Source organism: Lepidochelys kempii, chromosome 21 (assembly GCF_965140265.1).
Source record: "Lepidochelys kempii isolate rLepKem1 chromosome 21, rLepKem1.hap2, whole genome shotgun sequence".
Lineage (NCBI taxonomy): Eukaryota > Metazoa > Chordata > Testudines > Cheloniidae > Lepidochelys > Lepidochelys kempii.
In genome coordinates this window covers 6754411-6773481 of record NC_133276.1, presented here as the reverse complement: position 1 = coordinate 6773481, position 19071 = coordinate 6754411, and the positions used below count along the sequence as shown (strand labels likewise).

At 46.2% G+C, this 19071-nt stretch overlaps 1 protein-coding gene across 1 annotated transcript in view; it reads left to right on the top strand.

Moving 5' to 3' along the window:
- MFSD4A (major facilitator superfamily domain containing 4A) overlaps positions 1 to 17513 on the top strand; it is a 38180-nt gene extending 20667 nt beyond the window's left edge. Inside the window, exons 4-10 of the mRNA XM_073320296.1 lie at positions 1315 to 1483; positions 5505 to 5620; positions 9426 to 9599; positions 12258 to 12405; positions 12908 to 12978; positions 14820 to 14940; positions 16971 to 17513. Coding sequence (XP_073176397.1) covers positions 1315 to 1483; positions 5505 to 5620; positions 9426 to 9599; positions 12258 to 12405; positions 12908 to 12978; positions 14820 to 14940; positions 16971 to 17035 — 864 coding nt within the window. The 3' untranslated portion in view covers positions 17036 to 17513. The remainder of the gene's footprint in view (positions 1 to 1314; positions 1484 to 5504; positions 5621 to 9425; positions 9600 to 12257; positions 12406 to 12907; positions 12979 to 14819; positions 14941 to 16970) is intronic.
- The last annotated feature ends 1558 nt before the right edge of the window (positions 17514 to 19071 follow it).

Below are 19071 nucleotides of genomic sequence, written 5' to 3'. Positions count from 1 at the left end.
TGAAGGAGGGGACGTGACTTTACTTAATTCCCTTTATTTTCCCTTCAAACAAAAAGGAATAAATCCCTGTGGGTCTAAAGGCACCACTGAGTCGTGGGTGTGAGAAGCCCAACCTAAGCCGTGACCTTGGACTGATGCTGCAGGGAAGTGCCAGGTGGCACAGCACCAATGCGTGTTTGCACAATGACAGCCCGGAGACTGTTCGCCAGTGAGTTGCAGCTCTGTCCGGGAAGGACTAAAGTTAGTGAGCTCTTTGCAGCAGTGACTGTCCTTGACGACCCCCGGCACAAGGGAGACTCTGAATTCAGTGGGAGCTTCTAGGTGACACTGCAGTATAAAAACGCCAAGAGGGGCAGCTCAGTCTCCATTCAGGCCATGGTCTTTCAGCTGAGGCTGCCAAAGAGGAGGCCAGTGAAAGCTGCTTGTGGGAGTGCCACGATCCTTGTGATGTGGGCACTGGGTGGAGACTCACAAACTCATCTGATGCCAGACACTAGTTAGCCACTGAGTGCTAACAATGAGGGCTGGCTGCAGAGGTCCCGTCCAAACTGGCTCTTTGTCTGAACAACACTTTGTGTGCAAACTGTCTGCTTTCCACAGGAGAACTTGGATATTTTTCATCAAAACCATAATTCCCAGGAACCAAAGTATTTCAGTTGTGAAATGCTGCCGCGGTGCTTCATGGGATTTGTATTTCAGGAGCCTTCATCTTCCCATTCCCTTCTATGAGCTGGGCTCCCCAGCTGGACTTCACCCCCCATGATGCACCTTGGCCACAATGCTCGGCCTCCTCTCACTAAGAGGTGAGACCATGGCGCACCCTGAGGAATGGAGTCCTCACTGGGCTGGGCTCCCTGGTGGGAGCCTGAGGCACTGCTGCTGCATTTCACAACTGAAGTATTTCAGCTTTTGAAATGCTGCTGAAAAACTTGACATTTGTCAGCCAGTTCTTCGTTCACCCCCAACCTGCCAGGTGGCAAGTGACAGCCTCCTTCTCTCACTGCCAGCCCCCCGAGCCCTCCAGCCCTTCCTTCATTCCCCAGTTGGTTGGGACAGAGGGAAGGTGGGGTATATGCTAGCCAAGGGTCTTTGCTCTGCTACCTGCAGCTTCGAGGACGCTTACACCCACTATGCTTGCTTCAAATTCACACAAGCTCATGCCCTTTGGAAGTTGAGTCCAACACCATAACCCCCCTAGGCGGGAGCAGCTCCTGCCCCTGGAGGAACAAATCTGGAGATTGGGCAGGGGACATTTGAGTCAGAGGGAGAATAAATCCAGGCTGGCTGACCTGCCTTTTCCCATTGCTCCACCAGCTGCCAGTCCCCATCGCGGTGTTCTTCTTGCTCTACAAGGAAAGGCTGGTGCCTTGTTTCAATAACGGGCGCCGCCCGCTGCTGTCTGCAGACGAACTGGCAATGGAAACGCAGCCAGCCGAGAAGGAGAATCATTCCGTCGCTTTGCAGAGAGCCCCGCCAGACAGAGGTGAGATGACGACAGCCCCTTCCCCCTAAGGAATGTGGTTTCCAAGAAGGGGACACGGGATGGGCTCAAACTGAACCTCTGCAGGTGGGGAGGTGCCATGGAAAAGTCAAGCCAGTGTAACACCTGCAAAGGGGCCCCGATCGCCCATAGCTCCCATTCATATCAGCAGGCATCCTGCGGGCAGTGGTGAACCTAGTCTGTTGCTATCGCTGGGGTGTGCAGAAAAGCTATGTGCTCAGCCCTGCATGCTCTTGTGGATTTCCTTTGTGGTGTTCTACTCTAGTGGCTTGACCTGCATTTTGGGTCACAGATCCAGATTGGGGGGATTGGGCTTGGCTGGGGACTGGCTTTCCCTTTAAACTGTCTGGCTTGGCCAGCAGGTCCATCGGGCATTGAATTACTGCCCAATGCACCTATTCCTGCACGTGAGTTTTGCCCAAAACAGGACTGCAGATTTTATTATTGTTTATATTATGGTAGCATCTAAAAGCCCTAACCAGGTTCATCATGCCAGGCCCTGTACTCACCCAGAGAGTCAGTCTCTGCCTGAAAGAGACAAGACAGACAGCGAGTGGGAGGGGGAGCAGAGGCACTGAAAGTGGTGAAGTGACTCACCTGAGGCCACACAGCCGGTGGGTTGCAGAGCTGTGAATAGTTTCCTGACTCCTCTGTTCACTGCTTGAGCTGCGGGAGTGCAATGCCAGCCCTGTAGGTAGAGCGCTAGACTATGGGTAAGATGTCTGAGAGCCTAAGCAACTTAGGCCCCGAACCTGTGGCATGGAAGTCAAGGGGGGTTTGGCCACTGAATTGAAGGCAAGGGCCCTCGTGACTAAGGGCAAAACTTTCAAGAGCACCCAAGTGATTTAGGAGCCCCAGCCATTTTCAATGACACTGTACTGCTCTCTAAGCTTTTATACTATGCCCAGACGGTAGTACCTGGCCACCTTCCGGTGGTGCATTAAGCAATGTGACTACATAACTATCCCATATTACTAAGTGCCTCCCTCACTTTTGGAAAGGAGACTTGGGCTGCTAAATCACATAAGCTCTTTCGAACATTGAACTCTATTTCTTTTGTTGTTGTTGTTTGCTGAGTTTGAAACAAACTCCTCTCGGCTGGATTTCTGTTTCCTTGAGCCATTCTCACGGGATAGGGGGTAAAGCAACCAAAGGAATTTCACCTGTTTGGTCCTGAATTTTGACTTTGTAGGAAGCAAGCTTATATAAAACCCAAGACCAAAAGAAATTATTTCCTTGATTTTGCTTAAATTCAGCTGTTCTTAAATGAATGTGGGGGCTCCTTTGCATTGTGTGCATCCCAAAAGCTGCTGCAGCAAACCAAACACACGTAACTGATTCTTTACCAAGCTGAGAGAAACAAATGCCAAGTATATTTAACCATTGGGATAACTAGTGGTAAGTGAATGGGTATTTTAAAATGCTTTGTTTCAGTATCTACGTTAAAGCTAGGCCATGTCTATATTTGGAGCACTTTACGGGTTAGAAATAGGGGTATGCTATACCAAAAAAGCACTCCTGGTTGCGTATGCAGCTATACTGGCAAGCTACAATTGATAGGTGCAGTAAAACCACCCCTCTGAGCGGAATAAGCAATATCCATAGAAGTCCAGCTTTGCCAACAGAACTGCATTTACACTAGGGACTGCTGCTGGCATAGCTGTTGGTCAGGGGCACACCTTGACCAACAGCTAGCCTGACAGAGGTCTACAGGGTAGACCTGGCCTTCATAACGCAGGTAAAGACACTTCTTTCTTTACAATGAAGTAAAGGTGAGTCTTTTAGACAGAGAGAATTAGGGGCAGGGAGAGAGGAGGTACTGCAGAGAGGGAAGTGGATGCTTGACCACATCTATGCTACAGACTTCCGGTGGCTTCCATTTGTCAGTCAGGGGTATGCAGAGATGTGATTCCTGACCAACAGAGCTGTCCTGGTAAAATCCCTACTGTAGACTCAGTGACATCAACTATGCTGGCAAAAGCACAGCTGCTCGTATAATCTGTGTCCACACTTGGTGAGCTTTGCTGGTGTAGTATATTAAGTACTTGTGTAGACGTAGCACAGGGTCCAAAGCTGTGTGCACCTTAACTCTAATCTTTTACCCTGTCTAGAGATTTGTACTAATGAGAAATGTGGTCAAAGCACAGGATGGATGGCCAGGGATTCCTAGCGGCTATTCTTAAATGACTTTTGAGGCCACTGTTCGGTGTAAATTTATTCAGATGCAGCTATCTGTGTTATCTTGTCCTCCCCACAGTTTGTTGGTCTGTCCACCTCTCAGGTATTGTCTAATTGAGCTCTTTGGGGCAGTCAGTCTTGGTAGTGTTTGTCTGTGTTTGCACAATGGAGCCCTGATCCTGGACTGGGGTCTTTAGGCACTCATACAGTAGAAAGAATGGGCCTGATTCTCTATTGTCCTGCACCTTGTGTTGTCATTTATACCAGTGCAAAAGTGCAGGTGAAGCATGACTCACTAGCGCTGGCTGAAACTTTTGAGTCAAAAGGTTTTTTTGTGGAAAAATGTCTGATTTTCCAAAAAAGAAATTTTGCACAGAAAATTCTACTTTTTTTTCAATTTTTTTTTTAAACCCCAAATGGCTACCAAATTTTCATTTAACGAACAGCAGGTTTTTGGCAACTGAAATGTGTCTGGTTAGTGACATTTTTCACTTGCCAAAAACCTGCTTTGTGATCGTGTTTCAATAAAATCACCCCCCCCCCCGATATTTTTTTAAAGGGAGCTGAGGGCGGAAAGTCCAATTCAGATGCCCTGAAATCGAAACAAAATTGACTTTATTTATTGGTAAACCCAGGTTTTATCTTTTAACCAGCTCTTGTTCTAACTCAGCATGGTCACAACAGTGCAGGGGACTGGACTAGATGACCTCCCGAGGTCCCTTCCTGTTCTGATTTTGTCTTACACATGTGCCCTCTAGGCTGGAGTAAATGACGACACAAGATGCCAGGCAGGAGAGAATCGAGCCCCATATATAATGATGCTAATTCCTTTTGTGGCCTCGGGCAAATCCTTTCACTTCCCCGTCATGCCATTCCCCCCCGCCCCCCCCCCCACACACAAGGCAGGATAGTTACTACCTTATAAACTGTGTTGTAGACGAAAAATACACTCAATGTGCCAAGCACTTCATTAACTTTATTGAAAGCTACCATGGTTTTTTCACTCCACCCCCCCATTATTCTTTGTGCAGCATTAGTCCCAGCCAAGATCATGGCCCTACTGTATAGATACATACCTTGCCCCAAATAACTTACAGTCTGCATAGACCAAGGGTTGTTATCCCCATTTTACTGAGGACTAGCGAGACTCAGGGATTTGGTCCCAGAGGCATCAGGGCATGGGGTCCAGGGCCTCTCTCCAATGCGATCAGAGTGGTGACTGCAGCCCATGTGGACATCCTGAGCTAGCTTTCGTCTATCAATAGCAGTGAAGTTGCAGCAGCATGACCCCGCCGAGGACCCTGGGTTTGTACTAACACTGATTGCAGTGTAGACCCATCCTCAGCCTGTCAGCTCTTGGGACAGGGATTTTTCTCTCGCTGTGTACAATGCCCCGCACAATGGAGCCTTGATTTCGGGCAGGACCTCAAGGAGCTACCGCAATGTAAATAATAAGAATAATAAATCCATGGCTGAGCTGGACTTGAACCCAGATTTTCTAAATCATCAGCCAGGCTAGTGCTCCCCAAGTCCATCCTCCTCAGCTTCCGAGAGCTTTGAGGTGACGCTACCTGCTACCTAGATAGCATGTGCTATGGCAAGATTTCACATGGGCACCTCTGCATAGCATAGCATAGCATAGCATAGCATACTGATAACCTCTTATCAGTGTTCCAGCTCGTACGCAACCCAGAACAGAGCTGTACGTTTGTTCTCCATTTGTCCAGGGGCAGGTGACAGAACAAATCCCCATTGTGAGTGGTAGGGCGAGCAGCTAGTTGGGAGCTCCACTTACATTTGCTTTGAATTCTTTTTTTTAACCCAGCGCATGACGACCTATTTAGCTGCTGCCAAAGCAAAAACTTCAGAGGAGCTCCTTACTCCTACTTCGCAGTCCACGTCGCTGGGGCTCTTGTCCTCTTCATGAGTGACGGGATCATAGTAAGTACTGCTGGCCAAGAAATCCTCTCTGAATCAAAGCTATGTGGCACTCTCTCCACCCTGAATCCTTTACAACCAGGCTAAGCCTCAGGCAAAATACACGTACTCTGTTCATTGCGCACAGTGCGGGCTGGACTTCAGTGGGGTTTGAAGGAATCCTTTCTCATCACCCCACTCATGGATTGAGAGCAGCTGTGCTTTGCAGATGCAATGGATGCTAGCTCTGTGTTCAGGGAGCTTTCCTGAGCCTACAGGGGCTGGGCTGGAAGTTCCCACCTGGATTGTTTCAGAGCATACTGTGCATTCTCTACATGCCCCTCCTCTACCCTGATCAGTGGCATCACACTGGCTCTGCTGCATCTGGATTCCTTTCTACTTGTGGGGGATGCAGGGAGGATTCCCCCATCCCACCCCCAAAAATGGGCAGTATGGCCAAGAACTGAGGTGTGGCTGCTCATCCTACCTTTGTAAATTGTGCCTGATTTTGCCCCATCTGTGTGAGGGAAAGTGCAAAACTCACCGAGCCTTACTGGGGCATTAAACAGTCTTGAAAACGTGCTTCGCTGTGAAAAGCAGATATGGCAGCTGCTGCTAGAACACAGCTGGCCCTCCATTTTCAGACGTAACTGACGACTTTGGGTACCCATCCTGTGGCTCTTATCTTTCCCCTGCATCAGAATAGCTTGTTTTTGAGCCTCTGGTATTATTACATCTTTTAGGAACTGCCAGCCCCCTTCAAAGAGAACCTTTTTCTATCCCATCTGCTGACACAGGCATCCCTGGCCCTCACCCAGGCACCATCTATCACACTAACTCAGCAGCCTACTTGCCTGCTTTTGCAATCCATGTAACCATTACAAAGGACAATGCATAGAAGGCTTAGTTCTGCCATAGCAGCTCCAGGAGAAAGCCACTCTCATAATGCAGTCAGGAAACAGGCTTGTATTTCTTGCCTAAGTCCCACGCAACAGCAATTCAGGAGATGTAGAGCGGTTTTATTATTACTTATTGTAACAGCGTGCAGAATTTAGCCCTTCGTTCTCTAGGTCTTACACTGCACTTTTCAGTAATAGATATCAAAGCACTTTACAAAGGAGGTCAGTGTTATCATCCACACTGCAGCTGAAGCTTTTCCACTTTAATTCATTACCAGTTGGGCCAGTAAAAGGCTCAGAATTGCTCTAAGGACTGGTGGTTAGGCTGCTGATCGCCAAGGGAGGAGACTCTGCTTCACCTCTTTCCTCTGTCTGTTAAGAACAGGTTGAAAGAGGGAGCTTCTTTTCTCTTGAGACTGTTCCCCTTTAATTAACTAGGCCAAAACAAGCCTCATTTGCAAGAAGTCCTACGTAGCCTGGTGGTTAGGGTGTGGACATTGGGTATAGGAGAGCCTGGTTCAATCCCTGTCTGTGTGAGAAAGGTTTGGCATAGCAATATTCTTTCCTATTGCAGTTGTTCTACTTTAATTAACTCTTAAATGGTCCAAAGCAAATATCATTAGCAAGCAGCCTTGTATAGCCTGGTGGCCAGGGCCTGCACCTATGGTGTTGGAGAGCCTGGTTCAAGTCCCTGGTCCTGAAGGAGCTAGGATTTGAGTTGCGTGTATCTTTTCTGTTGAAACTGTTCTACTTTAGTTAACTATGAACTGGGCCAGGCAACAGTCTAGGGTCACTCTATAGTCCAGTGGTTAAGTTGCTTGCTTAAGAGGTGGAGGATTCTGGTTCAAATCCTTCCTCTGACTATTTAAAAGGATTTGGAGAAGGCTATCCCACCTCCCAGAAGAGAAGTGGGAGGTTCCTGTTTAGGTCCCCTTTCGCTTGCGGAAGGCCCTTGTCTTTCTGGAAACGGAAGGGGGGTTTGAACAGAGATCACTCACTTCACAAGAGTGGTGGGTGGGGGCAAGGGCGGGAGGGGCGGTGGCTGGGGGGCCAGGTGGGGGTGGGGCTGGGAGGTGTAAGCGGGAGGCGGGAGGCGGGTGGTCTCCTGGGAGGTGGGAGAGCCTTGGCACAACCCCTTGCAGAGGAGGGGTTGGGCCTGGGGTCTCCCACAGCCTGGGCGGGTAGCCTAGCCGCGGGGGACAAAAGTGACCTTGCTTTTTTAAGGTGCGCCCCCCCCACCCCCACTCCCACCAAATATTTAAGTAAAAGGCCCCAGAGGCAGCCAATACATGTTGTAAACCCCTTCCCCGTGGCAGGGATTGAACCAGGGCCCTCAGTATCCTAGGGGAATGCCCAAACCTCTACACCAGAGAAGGCATCTCTTTAGAGGAGCTTGCTTTGGAGTAATTCATAGTTAATTAAAGTGAAACCAGCTTCAAGAGGAAAGGCTGGGGGCGCTCCCGCCTCAAATGTCCGTCCCTCCCCAGGCAGAAGGAGGGATTGAACTAGAGGCTTTGCTAGCCCAGGGGAGTACCCAAACCACTACACCACAAAAGGCATCTCTTTGGGGGTACTTGCTTTGGCCCAATTCATAGTTAATTAAAGTGGAACCAGATTCGCGAGGAAAGGACAAGAGAGCGTCCTCTTCAAATCCTGCCCCACAGGAGCGAGAGAGAGAGAGAGAAGAACTGAAACCAGGGCATCAACATCTCAAGAAAGGAGGTTAACCCCTGAGCTAGTGAGGATGTCTCATTTTTGTTTGGCCCAATTTATAGTTCAGTAACAAGGAAACACTTCAACAGGAAAGGCTGAAGATGCTTCCCCCTTCAGATCCCTGCCCTTCACCAGGGTCTTCATCCCACAAAAAACCCCAACTCTGAGCTACTGCGGGCGCCTCACCTTTACATCTTGCTTTGGCCCAATTCATAGTTCATTAAAGTGGAACAGTTTCACGAGGAAAGGTTGAGAGGGGTAGGGGCCCACATCAGAACACCTTATAATCCAGCAGTTGGGCCAGCTACTTGAGAGGTAGGTGGCGGCTGTTCAAATCCTTTTTCCTCAAGCAGCTGGGGGTTTGAGTCAGACTCTCCCCCAGCTGTGGTGAGTACCCAAACCACTGGACGATACAGTGATTCTCAGGCTGTCTGTGGCCCCATTACTACAGTGGAACAGTTTCAACAAGAGATGAAAAGCAGCCCACATCAGAATATCTCCTATCTTAGGGCACTTACATGAGAGACAACAGATCCCTGTTCATCTCCATCCTTACAAGGGGGCAGGTGGGGAGTGGGTGGGTGTGAGAGAGAGAGAAGCAACAGCTACCATTTAGGTGCCCATTTCCATGTGCAGACAAGCGATCATATCTGGTAAATCAGATGCATGATTCATGGCTCAAGATTTCTAACATGAATTAACTATCCTTATATTCTGAACCTGGGTAAGCATCCCAGCTGCGCTGCCATGGCACGCACACATCTCCTTGCTGTGCTGTGTCTATTTGCTGCGGCTCAGTAACGTTAAGGAAAGGAGGATACATGCAGTATCCTGTCTGGAGACTGAGGTTCAAAGCCAGACTAGCATAGCTTACAAAGGGAAGAGTTTGTGGTGGCCTGCAGGGGAGCAGCATTGTTTCAGGACAGGATACAGCTCTCTAGAGGTTTGCATGGTATCTCCCACTTTCAGAAGCAGTACGTTTCCCTTCCTTTTCCCTTAGGGTTCAGTCCTGCAAGCCCTCCATGGACTCTTACTTGAATTGTATGCTCTTTGAAGCAGAGAGCATCTCTTTGTTCTGTTTGTACAGCACCTATCACAATGGGGGACACACGATAAACAGCATCACAGAGGACATATTAGAGCAGGCCCGTATTCTTCAGGGGGCTAGGGCTATGAGATGTAAAATTAATGCAGAGTGCTGTTTGCTTTCCCTGCAGGGCGAGTACTCTGGGTTCGTATACAGCTATGCAGTGGAGGAACCTCTCTCTGTGGTTCACAAGGTGGCTGGCTACCTGCCGAGCTTATTCTGGGGGTTCATCACACTAGGCAGGCTCGTCTCCATCCCTGTGTCCTACCGAATGAAACCTGCAACCATGGTGACCATAAATGTGGTAAGGCCAACTGTACTGTCACCCTCTGCACAGCGCTTCTGATCTGGAGGGGAAAGAATCTTCCCCAGAAGCGGACTGAGCTAGCTCAAAGGCTTGGTTACCCTGGGTATTCTTGCACCAATGTAGCTACATATCCCTTATGTGGATATGCCTCAGCAATGCAAGCAGTGATTTGCACCCCAATTTAGGCAAGGCGGCACAAATCACCATGTACACCACTGCTAACCGAGTACAAAGAACCCAAAGCAAGACAAAGGACTTAGTCTGAAAACATTTTTTAACTTTTATTGCATTGTTGATTTCTCTCATAGGCTAAAATCTGTCCGACTAGAACTCAGTGGAAATGTTGAGTGACGTGGACGTCAACTTTACTTACTCTTATGTCCTCTGACAGGACAACAGAAGACTCAAAGTCCATAAATATTTCAATACAGCCCACTGTGCCCATAATTCTGGTTGCAGTGCCCCTCGGCTTATAATGAAATCATTCTGTAGAAATAAGTAATTTAACGGAGTGCTCCAACCAATCTGTATTGTTGTCTAGTAATTAGGCAATGTCATGATCACAAATGCAAACTAACGCCCATTGGAAGGAATAATTTTAACTACTCCATCTACTTTGCTGGGTTCTAATGACTGCTAATCACTTGGAGGGGTGCTCTGCCTGTCTCAGTGAAATGCTCAGCATGCAGTAACAGTCAAAAAGCAAATGATATGAGGATGTGTAAGGAATTGGATAGAAAACGCTAAAGTAATCATGCCTTTATGTAAATCAGTGGTGCACCTCTACCTAGAATACTGTTAGCTGTGGTCACCTCATCTCAAAAAAGGCGGTGGAAGATGGACTAGACGAGAGGCAACAAAAATTATTAGAGGCCAGGAGAGAGTGTTATGTGACAAGGGATTGAGAAGATTTAGAGTGGTTGAAGAGGAGATGAGATGAGGCAGAGAAATTCAGGCTCTCCTAATCACCCTTCCTTCTAATATAAGAACCAGGGGGAAAACAGCTAAATAGAAACAGTTTACCAAGATGTGTGGTGGATTCTCCACCCCTGGCAATTTTTAAATCAAGATTGGATGTTTTTCTAAAAGATATGCTCTAGTTTAATCAGGAATTAATTCAGGGAAGTTCTCTGGCCTGTGTTTTACAGAAGGTCAGACTAGATGATCATAGTGGTCCCTTCTGGCCCTATAATTATGAATCTGTAAGGCAATTCATTTAAAATTGGGAGAAAAAAAGGAAACCTTTTATAGAATGTATAGTTAACCTGGGGAATTCACTGCCACAATATACATGTGAAGCTAAGAGCATGGTAGAATCATGGGAAAATGGGACTGGATATTTATGGGTCTAATTTTTCAAAAGTGAGGAGTGCTTTCTAAAAACCAAGTGCTTTTGAGGTGTTTTAAATTGGGCATCCAAACACTGAGGCACCGAATCACAAATTGCTTTAAAAAAAAAATCAGGCCACAGAGGAACAGCCACGTCACTTCGTTTTTTAAAATTAAGAATATCTGAAGCCCAGAGGGCTTCAGAACATAAATCAGTCACTAACAGCCTGAATTAGGGAGAAACTTCCCCCTACTGCCAGGTTATTTCCATAGTTCTGACAATTCTTGCAATTTCCTCTGAAGTGTTTTACTAGTCACCAGACTAGGTAGACCACTCCCTGGTTTGATCTGGCACGACTGAACATCTGAGGACTAAGGATCCAGACTCCTGGGTTCTATTGTTAACTAGAACTGATTTGGGGGGCTCCTTCTAGTCCTGTTGAATTTATTGGAAGTTTTGCCTTTTACTTCAATGGCAACCAAATCTGCATTACGCAAGTATACTTACAGATAGAAAATTATGTACCTATTTTGACTGTCTGTGATCACTGAATAAAATTTGTTCTAGAATTGCAATTATTAATATTGTATGTACACAGTTTTGACAGTCATTTAGGATTAAAATTTGACTTAACTCTCATATTAAGTTAAATTTAGAGGAATGGCTTTTAGATTCCAGGTTGCTCTGTGTGTTTTTATACATGCACACATTTTTAAAACCACCTATCACTTAGTCCTGAAGGAATTAAGGGGAAAAAACAGCGCCTTGATTTTTGTCTGGGATTACAAAATGTGGTGAGAGCTCCCCCTGCTGGGTGGTCACTAGCAATTCAGCAAAACAGCACAGAGTTGTGGCTTGAAGAACAATTGTGTGCAAATGAGGGAAATCGCAAAAATCTGCATTTAAGGCTCACTCGAAACACCAAATTGCAACATCTAGAAAATCAGAGGGAGCTTGAGGGTAATCTTAATTCTTTGTCTAATGAACTTGGGACAGATGGTTCTGCTTGGCTTTTTGACCAGAATCCAAAGTAGCTGGCTTATGTCCCTCTAGTGAGGGTATTGAATACTGCATTTGAAGGTGAATCGACTCTGATTTCTAGCTGTGAGCTCAGTCAGTGAATAGTTATTCCTATGTGACGTGCAGATTATGCCTGTAACTCAATGTTCAGAGACAAAGCTCAGTTAAGCTAGCTCGCTTAGACCAGATAAATCTACTTCTTTTCCAGGCCCTCAACTATTCTTTTTAAAAGCCCGCTAGAGCCCAGTGCTACCTCAGCGATTATTTTCTTCCCTGACAGTGACTCTGGGCTTGTATTGTTGCAGGTTGGAGTGCTTGCAACTTTCCTCCTGCTCCTGATTTTCTCCTACAGCGTTGTCTTCCTGTTTGTGGGCACAGCGTGCCTGGGTCTCTTCCTCAGCAGCACCTTCCCTAGCATGCTGGCCTACACGGAAGACATCCTCCAATACAAAGGTGAGCATCCCTACCCCCTGTCAGATTCTGAGCAGAAAAAGTACCAGCAGCAAGCAAGCCCCTTTTCACGTTCCTAAGATCATGCTTTGCGGGTTACCCAGGAATAGCTCCAGCCTCCATGCACCACGTGGTAGGGTAGATATGTGGGAAAATGGAGAATGAATGGCTAACAGGGAGCACAGGTCCTTCTGCACACAGTGGAGAGTGGGAGGATCAGGTAACTTTTTACTGGTACCCTGGCTGGCTGCAGCCATTATTTTTTTAATATCCTCTGCTGTCCATAAGGAAGCAAAGGGCTTACAGCACAATAGGTTGCCAGGCAGTAACCTGCGGTATAGACAAGCCTTGATAGAATATCAGAATGCAAAAGGGCCATATTTGTGCAGGCTCATGAATGTAGAACCGGTGGGTCTCACCTCACAGAGCTCTAGCCTGGGGCATTCTTGGCCCTCTGAAGCTATTCATTTCAGCAGTTCCTAGAACTTGTACCATTTGTTTTCAGGCTGTGCCACGACAGTATTAGTCACTGGAGCTGCAATTGGAGAGATGGTGCTACAGTTACTCGTGGGGTCGGTAAGTGCAGAAAAAAGGAAAAACCCAGGATATGCCCTGAATTGACGAGAATTTTAATTCAAGCACATACAGATCTGTATTTGAGTGAATGGAAGTCTTAAGGCTTGCCTACACAAGATGAGGTGTACACGTACCTCACAACAGCCTGCTGCCATGCACTAAAAGTCCCCTAGTGCTCTTTAAATCTACCCGATTTAGTGGATTAAAGTACACTAGGAGGCATGTATTGCACGGCAGTAGGGTTTACATGAACACTTAGTGCATGGCCGTTTTATACAGACAGTTCTGAAAGCTACATAGTCATTCTGCAAGGAAAGAGGGGGCAGTCTTCTGTAGAGAAAACAGGCAATACAATCAGTGGGAGCTGCTAAGAGACAGCTACCATCAAGTGCTGAAGAGTGCTAGATGTAATTATAAAAGTGCCCACTCTTACAGCGGTATGCCTACAGTGGAACTGTGGTTTCCAGGTTTCCAGGGTAAATCTAGCCCAAAAAGCAGTAGAGTCATGGTGGGATGGGCTAGCTGCTCTACTCCACACCTTACCATCACCAAGCAATGCTGCTACAGCTATGGGTTGTTTTGCATTACCTCTTGTGTTAGAAATTCAGTTGTCCAAGTTGGGAGAACTGTGGAAGCAACATATTCATTGAGTGAAGTTCCTTAGAGCAGTAATGCCCTGTAGTGGAGCAGCTGCCTCACTCCAATAAACAGGAGTTAAAAGCAGCCAGGCTAGGCTGATTGGGGAAGCAGCTACAGCTGTGGCCAGCTCAATTAGGGCCCAGCTGGCCCTGATAAGAGGGCTGTGGGTTAGAAGCTGGAAGAGTCTCTCTCTGGTCCTGGAGGGAAAGGGGCTAGCTGCCTGAGAGGAAGGTACCTGAACTGGAGCAGTGCTGGGGAATAGGGCAAGGGAACTCCAGCCTGGTAAAACGCCAGGTTGCAGGCCATGTGTTGAAGGCCTACAGAGGTGCTGGGCTGCGGAGATACAGCCTGGGAATAGGCAAAGGCAGTAGGTCCTACCCCCTGGCCAAAGATGAGTGGCTATTACAGACTGTAGTCTGCCCCGGTGAGCAAGGAGAGATGATGACTGGCAGTAGCCACTGAGGCAAGGTGGGTTTAGAGGGTTGGGGATTCCCCTAGGAGGGGAGACCCAGTGTGTGGGGGTACTGTGGGGGCAGAACCCTGAGGTAAAGGGGCACCAGGAGGGACACGGGGGCCTGAGGCAGGTGAGATACCAGCCTGCAGAGGGTGCTCTGAAGCTGGAAAAGAGCTAATTCCAAGATGACCAGCAGGAGGCACCATGGCGGTGAGTCAAGCTTCGCTACATGCCCTAGATGTAAATCTACCCAGTTCCAGGGCTTCCAAAAGCTCCATTCCCCACTGTTCTTTCTGCCATGAGTTTATATAACTTTTTTTGGGGGGGGGATGGAGGAGTAAGCAGAGTCTGCCAGGTGGTAAAACAAGAATATCAATTCACCTTGTATCTGGTTCAGGTAGGTCTTGGTTAGGCCATTTCATGGCAGGATTTATTTGTATAACACACATATAATACATGTGCATAAAACAGGCCATCTGTACAGATGGATAGCAAGAGAGTCTAGAGAGCCAACACAGCCTGTGAAAACAGATGGGCCTTGGCACCTGCCTTGCAGGCCAACAGATTGGCTTGGCCAGACCAGCAGGGGAAATGGATTCCTGAGCTGAAGGTTCCCCTATGTTCAAACAAAGGAACACTGCTGACCTCTGCCAGGCGTGATGTAAACAGCCTGCTGCTCCCTGTGGCTTGCCCTGGTATGAAGCACCTCTCCCACTGGACTTAAGACCCTTATTTTTCTTTATTGCAGATTATCCATGATCAGGGCAGCTACAGTTTCCTGGTTTGTGGGATGATCTTTGGAGGTTTGGCCTTTATGTTCTACACTTTCCTTTTGTTTTTCCACAGGATGTACCCCAAGCCCTCATCAGGTAAGAAAATGCCAGCAGTTAGGCCTGCTTTAGAATGACAGGAAAAATGACATGTGCATTAACATACAGCCAGTGTGCAGCGTTCCAAGTAAAATGCAAGGAAATGTTTATTTTCCTGCTGCTTCCTGTTCCCTCTTCCTGCTCTGACTTGCCCACAAAACCCTGGCAGACACACTTTGCTGATATGGGAAGACATCAAGCAGGTTTTAAGGGGTAAGGGAGGAACCATAAATTGAGTGGGATGATAGCTGAGAAACCAAATCACTCTGCTATGTAACTAGTAGAAGCAAGTCCTGACAGTTGCAACCTGTACCGTCTCTCTGGCCTGCTTCCTAGCTAAGCCCACGAATAATGCAACCTTCCCTCTGAAAGACACAAAGCCAGAGCTTGTAATAGTGTTGACGTAACATGCTTAGACTTGGTGCCACATGACATGCTGTGTAACAAACTAGAATGATATAAAATAAACATGGCACCCATTAAATGGGGTGAGCTGATAGGTCTCAAAACATAACTGTAAATGGGCAATAGTCACAGAGCAGGTGTTCCCAATGGAGGACTGTAGGGATTGATTCTTGGCCCTATGCTAGTTAACATTATCAACAGTGACCTGTCAGAAAACACACCATCAGTTTGCAGATGACACACAAACTGGGGAGTGATAAATAAGAGGAAAGGTCACTCACAGAGAGCAATCCAGAGCACTTGGTGAACTGGATGCAAGCAAACTATATGTCTTTTAATACAGCTAAATTTAAATGTATACATGTAGGAACAAAGAAGGTGGTAGATACTTGCAGGATAAGGGACTGCATTCTGGGAAGCAGTCGATTATCCACCACAACCTCCAGACCTTTTTCTGACCAACAGAACATGAGCACCCAGTGTTGAGCTTTGGCCAAAAGAACTAATTTGATCCTGGGATGCAAGAATGGGAATCTCAAGTAGGCAGAGAGATTATTTCACCTCTGCATTTAGGACTCGGTGACTACTGTGTCCAGTTTGGGTCCCCACAATTCAGAAAGGATATTGATCAATTGGAATGAGTTCAGAGAAGAGCAATGAGAATGATTAAAGGAATAGAAAACATGCCTTATAAAAACAGATTCAAAGTGCTCACCTGATTAAGTCTAAATATCTACAGTGGGAACAAATATTTAATAATGGGCTCTTCAACCGAGGAGAGGAAGATATAACATGATCAAATGGCTGGAAGCTAAAGCTAGACAAATTCAGACTGGAAATAAGGTGTACATTTTTAACAGTGAGTAATTCATCTTTGGAACAATTTAACAAAGATTATGGTGGATTTTCCATCACTGACCAATCACAATTGGATTTCTTGTTTAAAGCTCTGCTCTAGGAATTATTTTGGGGAAATTCTATAGCCTTGGTTATACAGGTCAGACTAGATTATCAGTGACCCATTCTGGCCTTGGAATCTATGAAATGTCTTAGTTGCAAACTCTAGATGGGCAGCTGCTTTCTTTGGAAGCTAAAGACAGCATTGATAAATTCTATCCAGGTGAGAGATGGAACATTTCCTGTGTTGTCTCTGATACAGTGGGCTGTTACAGCACCCTTTGCACCAACATCACTGTTCCCCAGAAAGGAATTAAGCCTCCTGACACCCCTATGAAGTAAACCCATTTTGAAAGCAAGTGACTAGAGGTCCTGCAAAGTTGTGACTTGCCCAAGATAAGTCAGGCAGTCCCAATGCTAGGAATAGATTGAACTTGTGCTGTGTAAACCATCTGACACTCCCCCTTACTTTTTATTGATTGGTACTAGGGATGCCTCCCAAAATTAAACCTCTCTAAGGCAGAGGAAACTGCCTCTGCACCAATAACTTCAAGAACTACTGCAACTAGCAGTAACAACTAGACTAACACGGCTGTTACTCTGGAATAGTGCAACTAGGTATCCAATAGAGCAGAGGGCCTCATTTTATGTTCAAACATGTTAGAATGAATGCTCATTGATTCTGCACATAGTGTTATACTGACAGGTGAACTAATCTTATTTTGCAGCAGTGGATGCCTCCTCACCTGACAAGCCAGCAATGATGGGCGACCCTAGACTTTATCAGCGCTAAAATGAAAGTATAACCCTGGACAAGGAGTTATGTATTTGCAATAAACACAAATCATCAAGCATTACTAGGAAGGATGATTTCACACTAATGACATGGTAAATTACCTGAGTTTTCTGCAATCAAAAATGTTAAATTTGAATAAGTCAGAACCAACCAAACATCCCAAGTCACCTTGGGAGGCTAAGTACAGCCAGCAGAAGTTGCTCATGTCTGTTATTCCACTAAGAAGGTCAAACTGCAGAATCCTGGAAATCTGCAATTTATGGCAGCTTGGTGGAGAAAAATTCCTCTTGTAAGCAAGCTTCTCTTCAGAGGAAAGGCTGGAAGTTGTAAGTCTTACTGTTTCATGTGTCCTATTTTGCATATCATCACCTGGTTTAGAGTTACTATAACCAATAGCAAAAAGAAAAGGAGTACTTGTGGCACCTTAGAGACTAACCAATTTATTTGAGCATGAGCTTTCGTGAGCTACAGCTCACTTCATTGGATGCATGCCGTGGAAACTGCAGCAGACTTTATACACAGAGAATATGAAAAAATACCTCCTCCCACCCCACTGTCCTGCTGGTAATAGCTTATCTAAAGTGATCATCAGGTGGGCCATTTCCAGCACAAATCCAGGTTTTCTGGGTGGGGGGGATGTGAGAAAACCTGGATTTGTGCTGGAAATGGCCCACCTTAATTATGCACATTGTAGGGAGAATGGTCACTTTGGATGAGCTATTACCAGCAGGATTGGGAGTTTGTGTGTGTGGTTTTTGGGAGGGGGGTGAGAGAACCTGGATTTGTGCAGGAAATGGCCCAACTTTATTATCATGCACATTGTGTAAAGAGTTGTCACTTTGGATGGGCTATCACCAGCAGGAGAGTGAATTTGTGTGGGGGGGTGGAGGGTGAGAAAACCTGGATTTGTGCTGGAAATGGCCCACCTGATGATCACTTTAGATAAGCTATTACCAGCAGGACAGTGGGGTGGGAGGAGGTATTTTTTCATATTCTCTGTGTATAAATAAAGTCTGCTGCAGTTTCCACGGCATGCATCCGATGAAGTGAGCTGTAGCTTACGAAAGCTCATGCTCAAATAAATTGGTTAGTCTCTAAGGTGCCACAAGTACTCCTTTTCTTTTTGCAAATACAGACTAACACGGCTGTTACTCTGAAACCTATAACCAATAGGTTTCTCTATTGATGTGTAAGCACAGGACCCCTTTGTAGCCATGGTCCTGACAACCTACAGCACCAATTCTAGCTTTTAATTAATACAGAACAATCCTCTGCGTAAGGCTGCACTGCAAGAGTGTTTCAGAATTAGTTTTCCAGCAACCAGATCTGGAAGAGTAGCCAGGCTTCAAATATGCTCCCAAACGGGAAATCACAATATTAGCAGAAAACACCAGGTGCACTTTGATAACAGGATCAATCTATATTACACAGTATCAGATATGTTCATTGCAGCAGAGCCATAATCAATGGGCTCTAGCATACAAAGTATTTAAATTAGTTATATAGCAGAGGAAAAAGTGACTTTTGCTTAAGTCACTGGTAAGCTGCAAAAGTGACTGGTTCAAGTAGCAGTGTTTTGGGGAGGTTTGTAGTCTTGCTTCTATCTGAAACCTTAAGCAGATGTATCTAGGCTCCACCTCCACCCATTTAATCTGTGCAATAACCTCTACAAAAGGTGCCTTCCATGAGAGAAACTCTCGAGGTACTGTATACCCCAAGAATGATCTGTTACAAGACAATACTAGCAAATCTAAAGATGCTAACTTTCTGGAGATACTTTAGGAAAGTTTGAAGAGATAAAGGCTTTAGTGTGATTGTATGTGGATGGATGTACATATGTGTGTGTATATAAAGCAATGTTAATTAAAAGTGATTACTATATTCTCACTAGGCTCTGAGTGTAACTGTTACAGGACCTGAACAATTTCAACCAAACCCCTTCTAGCCAGACAACCCTGAGGCTGAGACTAGGATGGGTTCTCCAATGAAACAACTTCAATTGTTATCTAGAGCAATTTGACTTAAGTCCTTAT